Below are 19702 nucleotides of genomic sequence, written 5' to 3' on the forward strand. Positions count from 1 at the left end.
TTTAAAATAGTAACAAGTCCTAAAGATTGAGCCACATAAATAAGACATGCCAAACTTTGCATATCTACCAAAGACACCAAAAAAAGAATTGCTTAATGCCACATGGATGTAAGTAGGCAACCATATCCAAATGTTGTCAAAATATGATAGCCCTTGGAAATCTAGCTTTTTTTCTAGCTAAATAGTAAAGACAACATAGAATAGCAAAATATAAATAAATAAATAAAAATTTGCAATAAAAATATTAGCTTATTTTATATGAAAATTCCAAAGGCACAAAATCAAGTGAAAAAATTAAAGAAAAAAAAACTATGTGGCTTGTTAGGGGGTATCTCCAAACTTCTCAAAGCTTGATCCAAGATAATCCCAGCAGGACAACAACAAATAAATAAATATTTGAATGACACATTAATTCTGAACTAAAAGTACATATAAAACACAAAGCGATCAGAAGATTGTGCGTTTGTAGTTTGCCATTATTATTAGTCCAACTAAGATGAAATGCCAAACAAAAGACCCAAGTTTATATTTCCAAATGAATGTCTTGGAGAAAATTTTATCTGAAAACCTAAAGATTTAAGATATGAACATTTTGGGTTCTTTCACACTTACAAGAGAATTTCTTCCCTGCTGTATTGGGAAGGTATGAAGGCTGCTATCATGGATTTCATTAAGGAGTGTGAGGTGTGTCAGCATAACAAACACTCCACTTTAAAACCAGCAGGTCTGCTACATCCCTTACCATTCCTGCTAATGTGTGGGCAGACATTTCTATGGAATTCATTGGGGGGATGCCAAAGGTTAAGGGAATGGACACCATTTTTGTGGTGGTTGATTGCCTTTATGCCCACTTCTGTCCCCTTTCTCAACCCTTTAGTGCAAAGGATGTGGCCTCTTTATTCATCAAAGAATTGGTGCGTCTTCATGGATTTCCCTCATTCATCGTCTCAGTAGGGACAAAATCTTTATGAGTACCTTCCAGGCTGAGGTTTTCAAACAAGCTGGGACTTCATTAAGGATGTCGTCTGCCTATCATCCCCAATCGGATGGGCAAATGGAGGCTGTCAACAAATGCTTGGAAACTTATCTCTGGTGTCTTACAGGGTCGAAACCGAAACAGTGGCCGCTTGGTTATCTTCGGCAGAATTTTGGTACAACACTAGCTACCATGGTTCCATTCGGATGCTGCATTTGGAGCCTTGTATGGGAGGGAACCACCGCCTGAGTTTAAGGGTGGTTTCGAATCAGCTGTGGAGGATGTAAGACTTCTATTGTCAGAACGAAATCAGATGTTAGATGAGCTACAATTTCATTTAAACCATGCCCAAAATCTGATGAAACAGCAAGCCAATAAGAAGAGGTGGGATGTAGTGTTCGCAGTGGGTGATATGGTCTATTTGAAGCTTCATCTATATAGGATGGGGTCCTTGGCATCCACAATTAATGAGAAGCTCTAGGCTCATTTTTATGGGCTTTTGAGGTTTGGAGAGGATTGGTGAAGTGGTGTATCAGCTCAAGCTGCCGGAGACAGCCAAGATCCGTCAGGTGTTCCCCATGTCGCTCTTCTCAAGAAGAGTATCAGCCCCTCTATGTCTCCGCAGCCTATTCCGATGAGTTATCAGAAGACGCTGAGTTGGTGGTGGCTCCTGAGAAGGTCCTGGACAGCAGAAGCAATGCCAAAGGGGAGCTAGAAGTCCTAGTTAAATGGCTCAACTTGCCTGAGTTTGAAAGAAGTTGGAAGCAGGCTGACAAGTTGCAGCAGGTGTTTCCGAGGCGGGTATTGTTACAAACCCAAATAGCAGAGTGGTGGAAGGGCAGAAAGGGAATCCCCACTCTGGAATTTACATATCAGAGAAGAAAGAAATTTAAATAATTAAGGGAGTGGACCGAGTTTGTTAGGGAATCTGTTAGAAGGAATGAGCGATATAAATAGAAACAGGGAAATGCCTTTGTATTCGGGAAAGTGGTGCGTGGAATTAGTGGAGAGTCTTGGCCTCTCGAAAGCCAAGTTATCATTTCTGTTACCGTTCATACTTTACACATATTACTCATACATCATACTTGAACATACTTTCAGACCTGGGAATATCACACTGATATGCTTGGATGAGACAATTCCATATTTCTATTCTATTCTATTTCTCTTTTCTGTTCTATTCTAGATCTCTCTACCTTCATCCTTTTCTCTATTCTATACTCTGCTTGTTATTATTGTGGGAAGGATTTAAAAGAATTCAAGATGTTTGTTGACATTGGTTAATTTGTTTATCATCTATGTTATCATTCTGGTTGGTAGCGTTGCCTCTCCACAGTAACGCAGTACGAAGTCAACATTGAAAAATCACTGGGCTATTTTGCTTGGAGGGAGTCAGGTCTAGTTTTCATATTGAGATGTATAGTCCCTATACGGTCTTAAACAGTCATACAGGCATTGTTCAGAAAACTTATCATATGGAATTTGTATGCAGTGTAGTGAACAGTTAGGAAAACACTTTGTAAACCATAATCATCCATTCTCAAGTCAATGCATTATCTTGTTTTCTATGTAGATGGTATTGCTATAACCACATAATCATAAATCCTTAAATCTAAGAGATTTGACTAGATACATATTCTATATATTGAGTTCATATATTCATAAGTAGACTGACTTTCAAGCCATTCACAAGAGAAACAGAGCTCAAGTGGTGAAACAAAAACCGTAATAGTAAACATACTATGCATCTCTTTTCAAATATTAAGTATGAATAAAGTAAACACCAATGAAGCACCAAATTCATGGGAAAAAGAGAAGCTATCTCACAATGAGTGGCATGGAAACACTAGTAGAAGAGTTTTTGTAATTGGCTAACCTTATGAGAAAGAAAGTATCACTTAGCCAGAGCTTGCCTTGTTCGTATTCCTCCAAACACATCCGTTCAGTATGTTCACCATAACTATCATTATATAAGCAAGTCAACTAAGATGATCAAAGAATTCTACATAACAATGTCCACAATTATTGCAGTCATAGAACATTCTGAGATACAAAAAATGGGGACAAGCAGTCAATAACAAAATGAAGTAATTCATCAAACTTGATCAGTGTTTATAAATTGCTGCCATGGTGGTGCCATGGAGTTAAGGTGTGGCGGTTTTTGGGTTAACTGCCATCTTTGGTGTCCAGAATGCGGAAATGGCATTGGGCAAATGTCGGCCGCATTGGCGATGGTGCCATGGCAGTCCAATACATGTAAGGCAGATTGGCGGTTTTCTTTTTTGGAAGTTTTTTAAGGGTCTTTGTCATTTTAATAACCCTAAAGCTCTTTTCTGGATCTGGTATTCTGCCTCTTCACACACTCTCTACTCTCTTTCATTCACTCTCCCTCTTCACACACACTCTACTCTCTTTCATTCACTCTCCCTCTCTGCTACTTGAGGAAGATGAAGACATGCGACACTGATACAATATCAAGCATCCCAAACTTCCCAATGTGGGATTTTGGGTACCCAATAATACCCAAGTCCCTAACAGACTCTTGTCCTCCTATATCTATGTACACTTCCTTTCTTCATCCTAATAGAAATTTTATCAGCGGGAAACAATTGGAAAAAGAACAATGGAAGTTATTAACATTGAATCCCAAACTCCCGCCAAAATATTAAGTATCAGCTCATACAATATGATATACTGCCTATTATCCAACTAAATCATATGAACTTTTCTGTCTCATGAACTGTTGACATTGCAAAAAAATCATGGACTCTACACCCCAAATATTCCCTTCTTTACATAGGGTAAAATGCAAATTACCCCCCCGGAACTTTGACTCCAGCAGATTACCCACTAACATTTCAAAATGTGCTAGAAACTCATGCAAAACTTTCATTCCAGGATTACCCTTCAATTAAGAAAGGTTATAAGAAGGTCTTTTTTCATAATTTGATAATATTAAGGGGATCAAATTGCACCTTTTGAAACGTTAGAGGGTATACTGCACATTAGTCAAAGTTCAGAGAGGTAAGCTGCAGTTAGCCCTATACATTCAAGGCAGTCATTTGAAAGCTAAATAGAAAATAATTGAGATGCCCGAAATAGAGCAGTAGTAGTATGTCTTGCCATCCTCTATGGCATCTCATTTCGTGGATTATTAAAGCTGTTTTTTTCCTACTTCTCTATTGAAGTAAAAATTGCTTTATTTTCTGTTTATTTTCCAAAATCCTACCCATGTATATGTTCGCCCCAGAAATTTTCTAGCCCCACCCCTTTCCTATTGTGGAAGTCGCCGTTTACTATGGACACAAAGAAAAAGCACACGTAATCAAATATGTTAATCAACAAGGTTAACAACTTTAAAATAATGCACACTATTAGAAAATAAAAGAATATCTTATAACATCTCTAGGAATATCACGGAGTATCTGTGATGATTTCCAAGAATGAGTTTTAATATTTACTATTATTGCATAATTATTTCCTTATCAATTAGGATTTCCTTTAAATAAGAATAATAGATGGTTTTCAAATGTAACCCCCCCCCCCCCTGGCGCCAATTTATATAAGTAACATTCATTTAGCTTTATCATTTCCTATCTAACACCCAATCCCACCACATACCATAATATTTGAACCACTAGGGATGAAGGATGTCAGGAGAATATAAAGTACAATGGGGACTTTTCAAAAAAATTAAAAAAAAAAAACAAAAAGGAAAAATATTCGAAATTCTTGAAATCTTAACCTAGAATACTGAAGGGGGATGTGGACACACAAATTCTTATTTTCAGTTTTGGCCGAATCAATGTAGAGGATTATAAAATTTGGCCCTTAAGCAAAGGTTAGGTCAGATAACCTATAGCCAAAACAAAGATTTTCTTATGTAATTGGCAAAATCCTCCAAACTGTAGGTGACCTACAATAATGACAAACGGGGACCTTATAAACTTCAAAATCATGCAAAATGTAAAAGACAATTTCAGGAATATAAACAAAGAAAAACATGACAAAAGAGAGCTGACAAAAGATGACCAGAAGTGTTAACTATAACTATTGTATAGAGAAAGCTCACCGCGCTTCAAAGAAAGGCTTTTTCACATATTTCTCCAAAAGTTTTCGAGCATGTTCCCTAACCTACAAGTGAGCCAAAAAACAATCAGAGAAATGCAGAATATATATATATATATATATATATATATATATATATATATATATATATATATATATATAGGTACATTCTAGGATCCCTATGCTATGGTGGCTACGGTATCTGAAGAAACGTTGCTAAAATTAAAGTAACACTTGTATTATTTAACAATGCTTTTTAACTTAAAAAATAATTATTACCAAAATATAAAAAAAAGTATGATTTTAATTTTAGTAACACTTGTATAGCCACCGAAAAATCTTCAAAGTAGAATTTGCAATATATATACATAAAGAATTTCAATAAGATGAGAATGATAATACAAATTAGGAATAAGGGTTCCACTATACAAAAGCAAAACAAAACAAAAGATTTATCAATAAAGCATAGGTCTCCAGTCTGAGAGCAAAAGTCTCCTATAAAATGATGATCTTTACACCAAAAAATTGCTAGATGTCCACAAGAGACCATTGAAGGAATTACAAACAAAGTTAATTACCGTTTACATAACAAATAGGTTATAAGTAAACATACAAAAGAAGAATAAGTATGAGAAATTGGCACATAACTTATCATGGTTCAACCTACAAAAAACTGTTGACAAAACAGATCAATTAAAACTGAAGTTAGGGTCTGATGGTTTGCATTTCCAATTTTTGTTTCCAGTTTCAGTGTTTTGTTTTCAAGCTTTTGTGAAGAAAAAAGTGAAGATAGGAGGTTGTAACAACTGGTACCTGAGAAAAAGAATTCACACACACAACCAAACAGAAAGAAAAGGGGTGAATCAGGATGATCACACTCCCTTGATATTATTGAATTATGAAAGAAAACTAAACAGTATAGAGATGCTTGGGTGATATTTGGAGAGCCAGCCTCTCCTAAACCTTCCTATTCTCTCAATTCCTATCTCTCACTCATTCTGTTACTACTAATACCCCTCCTACACCCACAACCAATTCAATTAGGATCACTCCCCTGACCCTCTTTCACACTTCTCTCACTACTAGTGCCAGATGATATGTTAGTTACAAGAATATCCCCATTTTTATTATTTCCCCCTTTTACCCTCTACGCTCCTCTTCCTGCTGTGATGAAAAGGTAATGGCAGAATCTGTCCCCTCATAGTCTTAAAAGCTTCTATTCTCACCCCATATTTGGGTGTGTAACAAAATGATAACAGAAAATACTAATTCAATTATATATCATTTAGATACAAAAAGGAATCGAAAAAATCGTCTTCTCGTCTTATCTACTTATATATATATATATATATCTATATATAATTAGTATTTTAGATCCCTGCGTCGTTCCGTTCCATTTAGGATTAGGAATAGACGTCATCGGACCCGCTTTTTACATATCTATCATTATTTAGGATTTTATTGCTTAAACTGTTTTCTCTTTTTCTTCACAAAATTCTAAAAACAAAAAACACTAAAAATGAAAAACAGAAAATGTAAACTCAAACAAAACACTCTCTTATCCTTCACTTCTTATTAATGATATTTCTTTCTATCTAGTAAACAAAAAAGATCAATGAAGGTTAGAAGGAGAGGTCAATCAACATTCTAATCTAAGCGCAATCCTGTTAAGTCCCATCATAGCAAACCCAAATTTTGAAAATCACAAATGAAATAGCTCACCTTGTTCTCCATGGAACAAAGTGCAAATTTCCAGCCAGCAATTTCATTAATATTGCAAAGAAGGGCATCAATCCACTCACTCTTCCCTGAATTGGGAACTCCAGTTACTAGAGTCAATTCTCCTGGTACAACCTGATAAAAAGCAATTAATCAGAACACTAACATCTCCGTTTTGAATGAAATACAAAAACTTCTATCTTTACTATATACCATTTAACAAATACTTCTGTTTAAATAAAGAAAAAAGAATGAAGAGTGGATCATGTCATAGAGTATCACTGGATATTTTTCTTTGTATTACATCACTGATTGAGTAAACGTTTAATTTGGTCCTTGAAATTTCAAAATTAACAATTTAGTGACTTTATAATATTGAAGGTCTTGATATATAAATATCTCTTGCATACAATCCAATGATATGTTTTTCAGGAATTTTCTGAAAGGCATTTATATGAAAATCTTTTATTTATGAAAGTTCGGCTACTACTTTTTATGCGGCATATGTACATTTTGGATATGCATTCCTGAGATTGTTTGCTACTTCGGGAATTTGGAGGACTACAACACCTAGGCGATGCTATTGTTAAGATTCATTCCATCTAGATTCAGACTTAAACTAGAAAGCACCAACATGAACTTAATGGCATTCCATGTGTCCAACACAAATCAGTCTGTCACTCAAAGATACCCCCATCCACCCACCATACATACAATCCTATTTAACCAAATATTCTTTTCCTTTTAGTATAGAAACCAACTGAATCACAGCTTAAATCTAGAGTAAAATGTCAATAAAAAGGATACTCTACAAACCATTCAGATAAACTTAGCAATGGTAAGTAATCTCATAAATTTGACATAGATCAAGAATGTTCAATAATATCAGGAAGAACCTGGAATGTATGAAGGAGATACATAGATTGAAATTTATGAATATTTGAACTTGTGTAAATCTTGAAAATATACATATTTGTTTGCCATTTATATGTGCTATCAATTTAGAAATATGTGTCTGTATCCCTGTCATATAGAGTGTCCATTATGGTACTTCATAGGACTTTAAACTACTGATACATTAAGCAAAAACAGAAGTAGCAATATCATTTCGCTGTAGGAAAGAACGGGATTGTAAAATCCAGCCAACTGAAAACTCTTGACATCTAACAATGGTGTCTTATCCAAATTTTGTTGTGTCATAATAGATTGCCGAAATTATTAATAAAAATAATAATAATAATAATAATAATAATAATAACAACAACACCAACAATAATAATATAACATTATTGAAGAATCAATTTTTGGTTGTTTCTCAAAACAACCAAAAAATTGAAACTTCATTGTCATTCATGTTATATGTGAAAAATAACCCACTGATATGTTATTGAATATTTAGATTTAAATTAAAATTTTACCAATACATTACCTGTTGAAACAATTCAGTGAAATCTTATTACATATTCAGAATCAATAACTTTTATTTTTATTACAAAATACTAAAAATTTGAATCTTTGTTTTTCGCTTTTGTGACAACTCATTATGCCTTGTCATATAAACTAATTTTTCTTTCAATTTAAAATTTCAATCCCAAAAAGAAAGAAACAAGCAACCAAAAAAAAGTCAAAATAAAAACCCCTACAAGACAACATTGTAGAAGATAGAGAAATGTAACTAACTGCTCTTACATTGTAGAACTCATTCAGATTATTCCACCCAGTTGAGACGCCAAATTCATATCCTAAGGTTCGATGATAATATGCATCAATCTCATCAAAGTAATCTCTGAAGTTAAACAATCCACGTATTGGATACAATTCGGCATTCTCAACTGCTTCCCTCAGTGTATCAGCACCCAAATACATGAGAACCTGCTTAAATGTTACAAGGCTTACTACAGTTACCATGGAGCAAAATTAGATCACACAATTCTACATCCGAGTGGAACTAGTGCATCAGTAGCTGACCTCATTTGCATCTTTGAAACTTTCATCTCCCTTTCCTCTTTTTGGCCATCTGACCCGCCAGCATCTACAAGCACACAAGGAGGAGTTTTACTCATAAATGCATACAATTAACCAAGAGGGGAGAATGTAAATAACACAAGGAAACAGAAAAATAATCTTATCTTCAAGGCAACAGAAAATTTATAAGAGAATAAAAAGCAGACAAAGACACCACCATTCTATCATATAAACCATCATAAATTTGCAAAATATGCAGAACAAAATGAATGACAAAAACATCTTGAGAACAATTGGCATGAACAATAAGCATGTTTAATCTTACATTTTATATATTAGCAGTGGATAGGATCATGGATTAGCAGAATCAGTAGGCTTTATTGATGAACTAGGGATTGCAAATCATAATCCCTTGTTGGAATACACGGTTGGAACTACCAATTGTGGAGGAAGTTCTTCCTCTCCTGAACTAACAGACTTAACAGAAATTTGACTAAATTGAAAAACTAGCTAACCACTGGTATTTATAGGCAACAGGTAAGACTAGAACTACTGCTCTTAAACCTACTAAACTAGCTCAAAAAGAACAAATAGACAGCCAACTAGCAGCAAATAGGGACTAAACAGTTAAAATCATCCAGTCAACTACTTAACCCTCCTCTTGTAAACTAAGCCAAACCTGTTTCCATCAGCCCTACATCACTACAATGACATAAAGTATTGTCTCATTAGGTGGGGTTGGCTAGTTGGATAAAATGTGGCCATTGTGACCTGTTATGAAGTGCCGTAGATGCCAAAGTTTTATGGCATATGATTAGATCTCCAGCATCTATTTCATGTAAAGCTCATGACCTTAGAGGACTTTCCATCTCAAACATGTTGAGAAGTTTCAAAGTTGTGCTCTATTAGATAAATCTTATTATCTGTTTTGCTTTTATAGCAGAACATTTATCATCTATGTTGTATTATTCTCTTCTTCCAAATGAAATCCCTCTTTTATCAAAAATGGTAAACCACCATGTTGGCAATTGAAACATTCACTTTCGACAAAATAACCCAGAAGCAAGAGAAGTTACACGACGCTCCAAAAAGTTTATAAAGGTGTGACAAAAGTCCCAAAATGTGACAATGCCACAGTGGCACTTCCGTTAACGGGGTTGACGGCATCATGGTTGGGGATCTTGTCACACATTTATAATATTCTGGGGTGCCTTGTGTGACTTTCCTTCTTTTGGGGGCTATTTTGTAAGAAATTGAATCTCACACATGATAATATAATGCTAACTTATCAAAAAATAAAAACAAAATTGTGATTTATCTCAAAAGGATGGGGAAAAACCAAGTCATGAGCAGTAAATTTGAACCTTTCTTTTCCAAGGCGACGTGCAAGCTCCTCAGCCAAGGCTTGACCAGGTTGATCCCCGTCAGTGGCAAGTATGATTCGGGATGCCTATCATTAGAATAGTGAGAAAGTTGAGAAAAGCCAATAACTTCTGTGCATCAGAGTGAAAAGAAGAATAATAGTTACAGACCTGCATCAATTGGTCTTTGCAGTTCCATAGATACTGATACTTTGTATCCTAGCTTTACAAAATGATGATGATGACAAAAGCATCAGATTTTAAAATTACAAAAGGGTGAGCATAGTAAAGAATAACAATAGATAAAACATATGTTAAGCTCCAGACAAACCTTCTCACGAGGGGGCAGCTCTTTTGAGGAGACAGATGGAGGTGCACCATCAGGAACACTCACACAATTGCGGAAGCCAGCTTCTTCCATTGCTAGCTTGTCCATTTCACCTTCAACCTATAGTATAACAAATATAAAAAGCAAAAAACAAGCGGTAACCTCTGAATAATTTCTGATAATGTTTCAGAATAGAGAGAAAGTGAGAGAAGGAGAGAGAAGATGGAGAAACTGAGAATTGTGGAAAATAGGATTATTTTCACTTTAGAGTGGTGATTACACATAAATAAAAAGAGTGTTCAGCACTCTAGATCAAATGGGTAGAAAGGTCATTCGGGACTGTTAGGGGAATCGATCCTAGCTGGCAGCTCTTATAACTGCTCTAACAGTTTCTAGATTCTAGTAGCCTCCGGACTCTTCTAGATCTTATACTCAGCTTCTCTATCAATTTCTACAGAAGGAAGAACCACAAAACTTACAATGATAATATCATTTTGTCCCTCTATGTCATCCAATCCGTATAAGATTTTTTCTGTGTTCGCTTCCTGAAATAAAGGATATCAAGAAAAAAGATGTAATATTCATAAATTAAAAAAGGCATGACATGAGCAGAAACCAAAAAAGTAAAAGGGCATGACATGAGCAGAAACCAAAAATTTTGACAAAAACTATGATAAATGTCTTCTAACATAATCAGAATAAAACAAGAGTACAAAAAATTGAACTAAGGGAGAAGTTAATCAGATGGAGGAAACAAACAAGTGAAAGACAGATATAGAAGACCTTGAATTAAATTACATTTCTTTGAAAATGTAACAGACCTGACTAGTTGGTAAAGGCTGTTGTTTTCCATGTAATTATGTCACAGTAGTTTAACTTAATGTGAAGCATATTAGATAAGTATCAGCAATTGCATTTACCTGCCAAAAGTTCTTGTTGATGTCTCGATATTTGCAACTAACAAGTGCTCCATTTCGACGATAGGTGAATGCAATAACAATCTACCAAATGTATATTACAGAAAAAAAATTAGTAGAAAGCATCACTGACATGCAAAGTAAAGAGTCTGCCATTGCCTAAAAAAAAATTAGCACCAGCTACAATAAAATACTAGAATAAATGTTTATTGATAATCTCAAATACAGTTAATTCTTCATCTACATTATCTAAAAGTCATCAACTATGACCCAAAATACACTACATAAATAGCAAGGTTCTTATTTTCAGCATTGTGTCTTTTCCAAACATCTTTGATTTTCTTAAAAAGAAAATTAGCATCAAGGCAGGAAAAAAGGTTAAGAAATCCTCCTCACATGACCAAATAATCCATGGAAAAATGTTAAATTACACAGTTAGCCCCCTATACTTTCACTAAAATTGCAAATTGATCCTTACACTTTAAAAGTTTGTAATTGGGTCCCTAAACAAAATTAAATTTTGTAATTTAGTCCCCACCGTTCAAGACCTCAAGCTTTCACATGAAAATCACTGTCTAAACAATGTCAAAACCATATCACATGAACTACGGGGTATTGTCTATTAAAAAACAAAAAAAAACCTTAAATCTTTTGTGCTTTGATCTCCCCTTCAATCGAAAGGAATAAAATAAATTAAAAAAAAATAAAAGGCAAATATTAATTCAAGGTATATATTAATCTGCAGACTACTATATCCCTAAACCTTTATCATTGAAAAAAGTATATGCACAATCTATCCCGTCAAAAATAGTACCAGCTAGCTTTGCTTCATTTTACCAATTAGATCACCTACATCTTAACATGTAATTTTCTATGTAACTCAAACTAAATAACGAAGTGGCGCATTGTACCTGATCATCATATTTTCTCTGCTTGACAGCATTTCTCTCCAAAGTCTCTTGTGAAATCAAGCGCTCTGAAAAATATGCAAGCACCTGAAAAAGGGTAAACAAAATTTGCTTTACATTACTTGAATTTGAACAAAAAATTATTTATCAAAAAAAAAAACAATTTACTAGCAAAAATACTGGAAACTAAATAAATCAATCAGAGATAAAGATGCTTAGATAAATGAGTGAGCACTCTAGGGAGAGCTGTAGCAGAGACACACAAGAAAACCTTATATTAAATTCTTAAAATAAATTCAAATATAAATAGTTTAAACACATAAAGATCATTATAAGGGCATTGTGGTGTCACTTAATCCATGTAACTAACCAACCTAGCAGGCCAATGGTTTCTTTATTTGTTTTTTCTTTATTGAAGAACAAATTAAAAGCATCTTTTTTTTTCTTTATTTGTTTGATAAAACGTTGGGGGCCAAATGGTTTGTCCATTTTCATCTTCATTTCCGGTGAAAATGAAAAAAAGTTGAAAATATGTTTGGTTATACATTTTTAAAAATACTTTAATTGAAAATGAATTTGAAAAGATACACAAAATTGAAAATGACAAAGGGTGCAAATAGAACAGTACAGCTAGTTGGAGTAAAAGAGGTTACTTGGAGTCAAATGGGTGCAAAATTCAAACACTTCCACCTTAATTTTAATTTTTTATTTTTAGCACTTTATTGTATTTCATATGCCTTTTTTTTAAAATAAATCAATGTTAATTTTTTTATATTTACGATTTTGCACCTTTTTGTATTTTTTATCTCTATTTCTTAAAAAAAAAATCAATGTTACTTTATATTAATGAAAAAATTATCCAATGAAATTTTATCATTTTGAACTGTTATTATTATTTTATTTTGGTTTAATTACTCTGTTGGTCCCTATAGTTTCGCGAAATTTTTAATTAGGTCCCTATACTTTTTTTCCTTTTAATTGAGTCCTTACACCATTTTTTTTTTAATTGGATCCCTACACTTTTTTTTTCTTTTATTTGGCTCCCTGCACCAAATTTTTTTTTTTGTTGGATCCCTATACAATTAAGCCAATTACTGCTAAGAGGGACCTAATTGAAAAAAAATTTGGTACAGAGACCCAATTAAAAGAAAAAAAAGTATAAGAACCTAATTAAAAATTTCGCAAAACTATAGGGACCAACAGAGTAATTAAACCTTTTATTTTCTTGAATAATTCCTTACAGTCAAACTAGCTAGTTTATAAAATTATTTGCACTGCATTAACTAAAATATAGAATATACTTATAATGTTATCATTTAATAACAAATATATTTTTTAATTCAATATTGAAAATATGTTTTGGAAAATGGATCAGCCAAACATATTTTCATTGTTTCCTTTGTTTGAAATGAATTCTATTTTGACAAACCAATCACCTTTCCAAAAACACAGAAAGCTTACAAAAATTATTTTTGGAAAATAAAAATTGAAAACAAAAACAGGAATATTTTCACAAACCAATGGGCCCTGAGACATCAATGCTTCAAAGTTAATCTCATTAGGCGAGTAACTAAAAGTCTAAAACAAACACAACCTTTAATCAGGGAGATCTAACCAATCATTAATGGTGACTAAGCTTTAAAGACGAAAATGATAAATTTATTGAGTCCAGATTATGAGTAAATGAAAAGCCCAACAAAGACATTAGCAATCATAAGAATAGCACCCGAAGAACTTACGAAATAATATTAATGGTTAATTCAATTAAACACAATTGTGCTATTCTATATACACACACACACACAAAAATAATACTGAAGAAAAATACATTTTTAAATCAATACTTCCATTTGCCTCTATTAAGCACATTCAACCAGCACGCTACACACAATAACATAAACAACTATCAGAGAAAATATGTCACCATAACTACTCCCAGAGGAAATGAACATGAAAACATTACAAGAACACCACAGAAAAGAAATAAAAATTTGATCAAGAAATAGTTCTAATGACAAGAAACTGGCTAGAAAGCCTAGCATTCCACTCCAACCAACTACAGTGCATCCTTGCAAAGTTTTCGGATTTATTTGATTTCCTCTCCAAAAATTTAGAATGAGTAAAAAGTATTCCATGGGGGCATACACTGCAAATTAGAAATACCATAATGCTTAATCTATAGCTAACAAGCAACCTCAAGAGAAAGGTATAGCATCCTTCATTAAATTATTGAAGGACCCGAGCAGTTGGACCCCATGATTCCAATAAAAATGGTTCAGCTATTCTCGGATATCACATTTATATATTATTGAGGAAGTGGCATGAAGGAATATGATACTAAAAGTCTCAGGATGCATTTTGATTGGCTTTTGAGAAAAGTGCTTATTCTTTTCACCTTTTAAAGGATCTTTTTAGTAAGAAAAAAGAGGGGGAGCCTTGGAGCTACAATTGAGTTGTTTCTGTGTGACCTCAAAGTCATGGATTTAAGTCATGGAATTACGTAAGGTAGGATGCTTTGCACTAGGCTGCCCTTTTTTCTTTAACTAGAACAAGCAATTCTATGTTTCAGTTAAAAACCATTAAGTATTTCTTCTAATTGAAAATTCATTAAAACCTTAAAATTTTTGCTTTTAAGAGAAGAAACATGCTCATAAAGAGAACCATGCATGGTGTTTTCCCACAGGCAATGTCTGCACCAGATATAAAGTATATGAAAAATTATTAAGAATACTAACTCATCTTCCTAATTGTTAAGGGTAGAAGAAACAGGTCAACCCAGGCTTCACCCTTAATAAGCCAGGCCTGTAAGGTAATTAATTGGCCTGAGCCTAGCCTGCAATCTATTATAGACTTTTTTTCAAAGTACTAAACTTGTCCTGTTATTGAGTCTGGCTTGACCTGAAGCATTTTAAAAGCCTGACATCTTTTTTACGAAAATAAAAAATTGAAAAAATATTATTTTAAAAAACTATTTTTTAATAAAAAAATTACTTATATGTAATATATCAAATTTAACATTTACAAGAATATTTAAACTTTTTAAGTATTTAAAATATGAAAATAATTTATAATAAAATATAATAAATATAAAATATTTAATAACCCTTTAAATTATAAAAAATTACTTACATAATTTATTTATGTTTAATAGGTCTGACAAGACAATAAGACTAATTTATGAGTCTGAGACTGGCCTATTTTAGGCTTTCAAAACAGCCTGAGCTTGGACCTATTTTACAACAAGTTAGGCTAGGCTATAGGGCCCTAATAGGCCATCTGGCCTATTTCATTATCCTCCTAAATTCTAAATAGAAAAAGTTTTCAAATTTTTATCTTTTTTTATGTTTTCAAAAAATATATTTAAAATTTTAATCATTTAAATATTAGGATAATGAATTATGACTCCCAATTATTACAAAAAGTATATGATACAGGCAGAGTTCAAAAAGATCCAGGACAGAATTAGGTAAGGTAAAATATAATGACCTCGCTACAAAGTGGTTCTAGCTGCAACTCCTCCTCTGTAATTTCTCTTTTTTTCTTAACCTGGGCTACTTGACTCGTTGCTGTAGAGAGTGAATGGCTGTCAGCGAAGGCCTGCAATACAAGAGACCAAACAAGGAAACAATTAACAAAGCCACCCGTGTCAAACAAGATATGTCACATTTGAAAATGATGTCCAACCTGTGTGCTACCTCTCCACCCACATTTTCCACGAAAACACACCCATGCAGCAGACCCGCTAAATTCAAATATTGTCAAAATATCAATGTACAAGTATGGTAAACCAACAACTAGATAAGATACGAGAAATATGATCATAAAAATCTGATCCATACCCATCGTGTGCAATGAACAGAGATAAGCTTCTTTCTCCTGATTCACCACCTTCACACTGGCTCACAAAAGATAACAGTAAATATACAACCAAAAAAAGGTTTACAGTTGATAGCAGTAAACAACAAAATGTGATATATGCAAAGAGAATGAGCTACTATCATCATATATCATATAAGCCAGAAATAAAATGAGTATTAGAGCCTTAGAGGCAGAAGTAAGACATCAAAATTAATTCGTCAATCATAAGAACAGCCAAGTTAGATGCACTGAATTCAAAAGACTCTCAGACAGTCTTCCATTGAATATTTTGTTTCACAAATAATACCGACTACCATAGTTAAAGTATTATAATTAATTCCATCCCAAAAAAGAAAGGGACAAACAAGACTATGCTACTTCCAATGTATTTGTGCAAAATTATCACAAAGAACTTCAACACCCCATAACATGACCAACTCCAATAACAGATGCTATGAAAAAGGATTATGTCTTCAAAGGTATGATATACAGCCACTACAAGGGAAATACTTTCCAATGTGTAAAACCACTAAAGTTGGTAACTTGTACCTGAAATGCCCCCCTTTTCTGTCCTTGTTTGAAGCAGGAAAAATATGGGAAAAAGCTTTTGATGAGTGGTTTAAATGGATTAGATTCGTATTTATTTTCAGTAAAACATGATTTTAACAGCATCCAATTCTATGTTTTGCAAAACTAGCTGTCTTCTAATTCTCACGAACTTGAATAGCCATTCATGAGAAGAATTTCAATGGAAATATAGGATGATAGCACACCAAAATTACGCACTAAAAAGATGAAGGTTAGTGCACACTTTGGTGCATGTAGGTACATGTGGTTATTTTGGTCCCCATGTAAGGGACAAAGCATGTACCTGCTGGAGACAAAGTGTGATAATTAACACCCCCAAAAAAAACATACCATTGGACAAAGCAAATGATTGTACTGGCCGGGTACACAAATTCCAGTATCCAACCCAACAGCCTCCAACTTGTATTTCAGCGAATTGAATCGCCTCTCTTTCTCATTCTCGTCCGGGTTCTCCAAATGAACTTCAGAAAAAAAAAAAAAAGGTTAGTTTCCTCTCTTCCAAAAGATAAAACAAAATAAAAAGTGGTTACCGGCGGAAGAATAGAAAAAATAACATACCTGGCCTGGGGACAGTGGCATGAGAAGAACGAGAATAGCCGTTGGATGTGAGTGGCGAGGGCAATGGATGGTTCTTGGAAAGGGGTGGTCGGGAACAGAGGATAGTAAAAATGGATCTGCAGGGGTTAAAATGGTGCAGTTGAGGTGAGAATGGATGGGTGCCAGTGGGACGGAAGAAAGGATGGGTGGTCATGGACATGGTGGCAAGTAACATGTGAGGGTAGCGAAGACGCATGTTCTGGGAAGAATAACAGGTTTGGGTTTGTAACAATGATATTTACTGTTGTTACTGGGCATTTGATTTTATGGCAACAGAATCAACATAAAATCAAAACATGGTGATAATAAAAATCAAGTAATTTGAAGTTCCTCCACCCCGGAGCTGCAAGTAAACATAGATTTCAGAGGTGTAAACAGAGAAAGAAATACATGGCAGAGAGGGGCAAACCAAATAATTAGAACCAAGAACAAATAAACATAACCAAAACTCAGAACATTACCAAAACCCTACCCCAAAAATCAGAACCAAGAACACATAATCATAACAAAAAATAATATGAAAAAAGAAATATCAGTTCAGAACCAAATAAAAAATCAGTTTAGCAGCAACCCTACGAATACAAATTCTGTTCAGCAGCATTCAGCAACTCCATAAATAAAATTTCAGCACAAGCTCAAAAGATGAAATGTGATCAATTATAACAAGATAAAATTAGAAAGTAGAAACAAATCATTTAGAAACAAATAAAATTACCTGAGGCGTTCCATTCTAGAGATTTCAGAGAGCGTGGAGGAAGGTGTGGAGGATGATGGCAGCAACGGACTGAGGAAGGCGACGACGCTGCAACGGAGGAAGGCGACTGCGCTGCGAACTGCAAAGAAGGCGACGGTGCTGCGAACGGAGAAAGGCGACTGTGGCTAGGGAGGAATGCCGTCGCTGCAAACGGAGGAAAGCAACAACGACTGCGAACGGAGGAAGGCAAGTAGGCGAGGGCGCTGCGACTGTTGCTTTGTCGCGATGGCTGGACGGGACGCGACTGTTGTTGTGTCGCTGTGACGCTGTTCGCCGGCGGAGAGTGGAGGGAGCGGGAGCTATGACTGTGAAGAGAGTAGAGGGTGGCAGCTGAGGCCTGAGGGAGAGCAGTGCTAGCTACGAACAAATTTATATTAAATAATAATAATAATAATAATAATAATAATAATAATAATAATAATAATAATAATAATAGAAAACGAAAAATAGCTCCGTCGTTTTCTATAGCCAAAATCTCTATTTGTCTTCGTATATTTTGGATAAAAACAGTTAAATATATTGTATTATTTTAAAAAAATAAAAAAATATTTTTATATTTTTAATTAGTCAATAATTTATTTATATTAGAATGTATTATTTTTTTAATAATAATAATAAATAGTTAAATCTAATACTAACGGTTAATAAAAGGTTCTCAAAATAGTGAAAATTTATAGTATTTTCGAAAAGAGAACTTGAGAGTTACATTGATTAAGGTGCTCTTTTATACAAAATTGTATTATATATCTTTTTTTAGTCTTTTATTTCTCTTTATAAATCGATTATTCTAGTAATAAACGTATTTTATTCTGTTAGCAAAAGATTATATAACAACTAAAAAAATAAAATTCCACCAAAAATGAAGGTTATTACAAATAATCTCCACACGACAGTAATTTATGGGAAGATTAGGTCAAGTAAATTAATTGCATAATGGTACAATTCAAATTTAATTTCTCTATATAAACAAGTGAAAATAAAGAAGGTACACTATTCACTTTGAAATGTATTTTACTCAATTTTTACTTTTATTAACTTGAGCATTGGACTGTTTTTGCAACCGTTGTCATTCTTCTTAAAATTGACGTATACCTTATCCATCTCAGGTGAAGGCAAGCTCAATCTTAAACAGATGCAGAAATATTTTAGCGTCCATCGTGGGCCGAGTTTATTTAACCCCACCATTATTTCTTCTACTTGTTTTACCCTCTTTTACAAGTTATAATCAATGGCAGAAGAACGAAATAATTCACCATCTCTTCTTTCTGCTGAGGCCAAATTGTTAAATCAAAAACTGAATGTTCGAAGCAACGAGGAAGAACAAGATCACACCTCGAAAACTAAGACTGCGGTAAATTTCTGGTGAGCAAATTTCACCTCCTCCTCCTCCAACAACTCAGGTCAAGTTATTAGCTAGAGTAAACTATCATTTCTACGCATAAAAATTGAAAACACGGGCATATCTACCCATAAAAGATAAAAATTATCATTTGTATTCATAAAAATTGATTTTCGCAAGCAAAATTACCCAAACCCTAAATAATTACATAAAATCCCCAAACTATCCCCTTCTCTTCTCTCACGCACGCACCCACCCTCACTCACTATCTGCAGCACCCTCCCCTTTCCACACTCTCTCTTCCTTCTCTTCTATCTTCTTCAA

At 34.0% G+C, this 19702-nt stretch overlaps 1 protein-coding gene and 1 pseudogene across 1 annotated transcript; both read right to left on the minus strand.

Moving 5' to 3' along the window:
- LOC112795576 (twinkle homolog protein, chloroplastic/mitochondrial-like) overlaps nucleotides 1-820 on the minus strand; it is a 20791-nt pseudogene extending 19971 nt beyond the window's left edge.
- Nucleotides 821-2794: 1974 nt separating this feature from the next.
- LOC112795575 (twinkle homolog protein, chloroplastic/mitochondrial) lies at nucleotides 2795-18410 on the minus strand. The gene is made up of 17 exons (XM_072236279.1): nucleotides 18001-18410; nucleotides 17247-17628; nucleotides 17019-17149; nucleotides 16082-16137; nucleotides 15927-15984; nucleotides 15729-15839; nucleotides 12246-12329; nucleotides 11338-11418; nucleotides 10897-10962; nucleotides 10421-10537; nucleotides 10261-10308; nucleotides 10093-10178; nucleotides 8732-8795; nucleotides 8453-8635; nucleotides 6767-6898; nucleotides 5049-5110; nucleotides 2795-2936 (listed from the first exon to the last, which is right to left on the minus strand). Exons 2-17 carry the CDS (start codon nucleotides 17479-17481, stop codon nucleotides 2795-2797), a joined length of 1656 nt encoding a protein of 551 aa, XP_072092380.1. The 5' UTR covers nucleotides 17482-17628; nucleotides 18001-18410.
- Nucleotides 18411-19702: the final 1292 nt, after the last annotated feature.

This window comes from Arachis hypogaea, chromosome 4, assembly GCF_003086295.3.
Source record: "Arachis hypogaea cultivar Tifrunner chromosome 4, arahy.Tifrunner.gnm2.J5K5, whole genome shotgun sequence".
NCBI lineage: Eukaryota > Viridiplantae > Streptophyta > Magnoliopsida > Fabales > Fabaceae > Arachis > Arachis hypogaea.

Excerpts from the sequence above, each read along its gene's own strand:
- LOC112795575 (XM_072236279.1), bottom strand. The coding sequence starts at position 17,481 with ATGCGTCTTCGCTACCCTCACATGTTACTTGCCACCATGTCCATGACC. Across the intron at positions 6,899-8,452 it reads ATCTGAATGAGTTCTACAAT|GTTGTACCAGGAGAATTGAC; the intron begins GTAAGAGCAGTT and ends GCTTTTTATCAG. Across the intron at positions 5,111-6,766 it reads TTTGTTCCATGGAGAACAAG|GTTAGGGAACATGCTCGAAA; the intron begins GTGAGCTATTTC and ends GCTCACTTGTAG.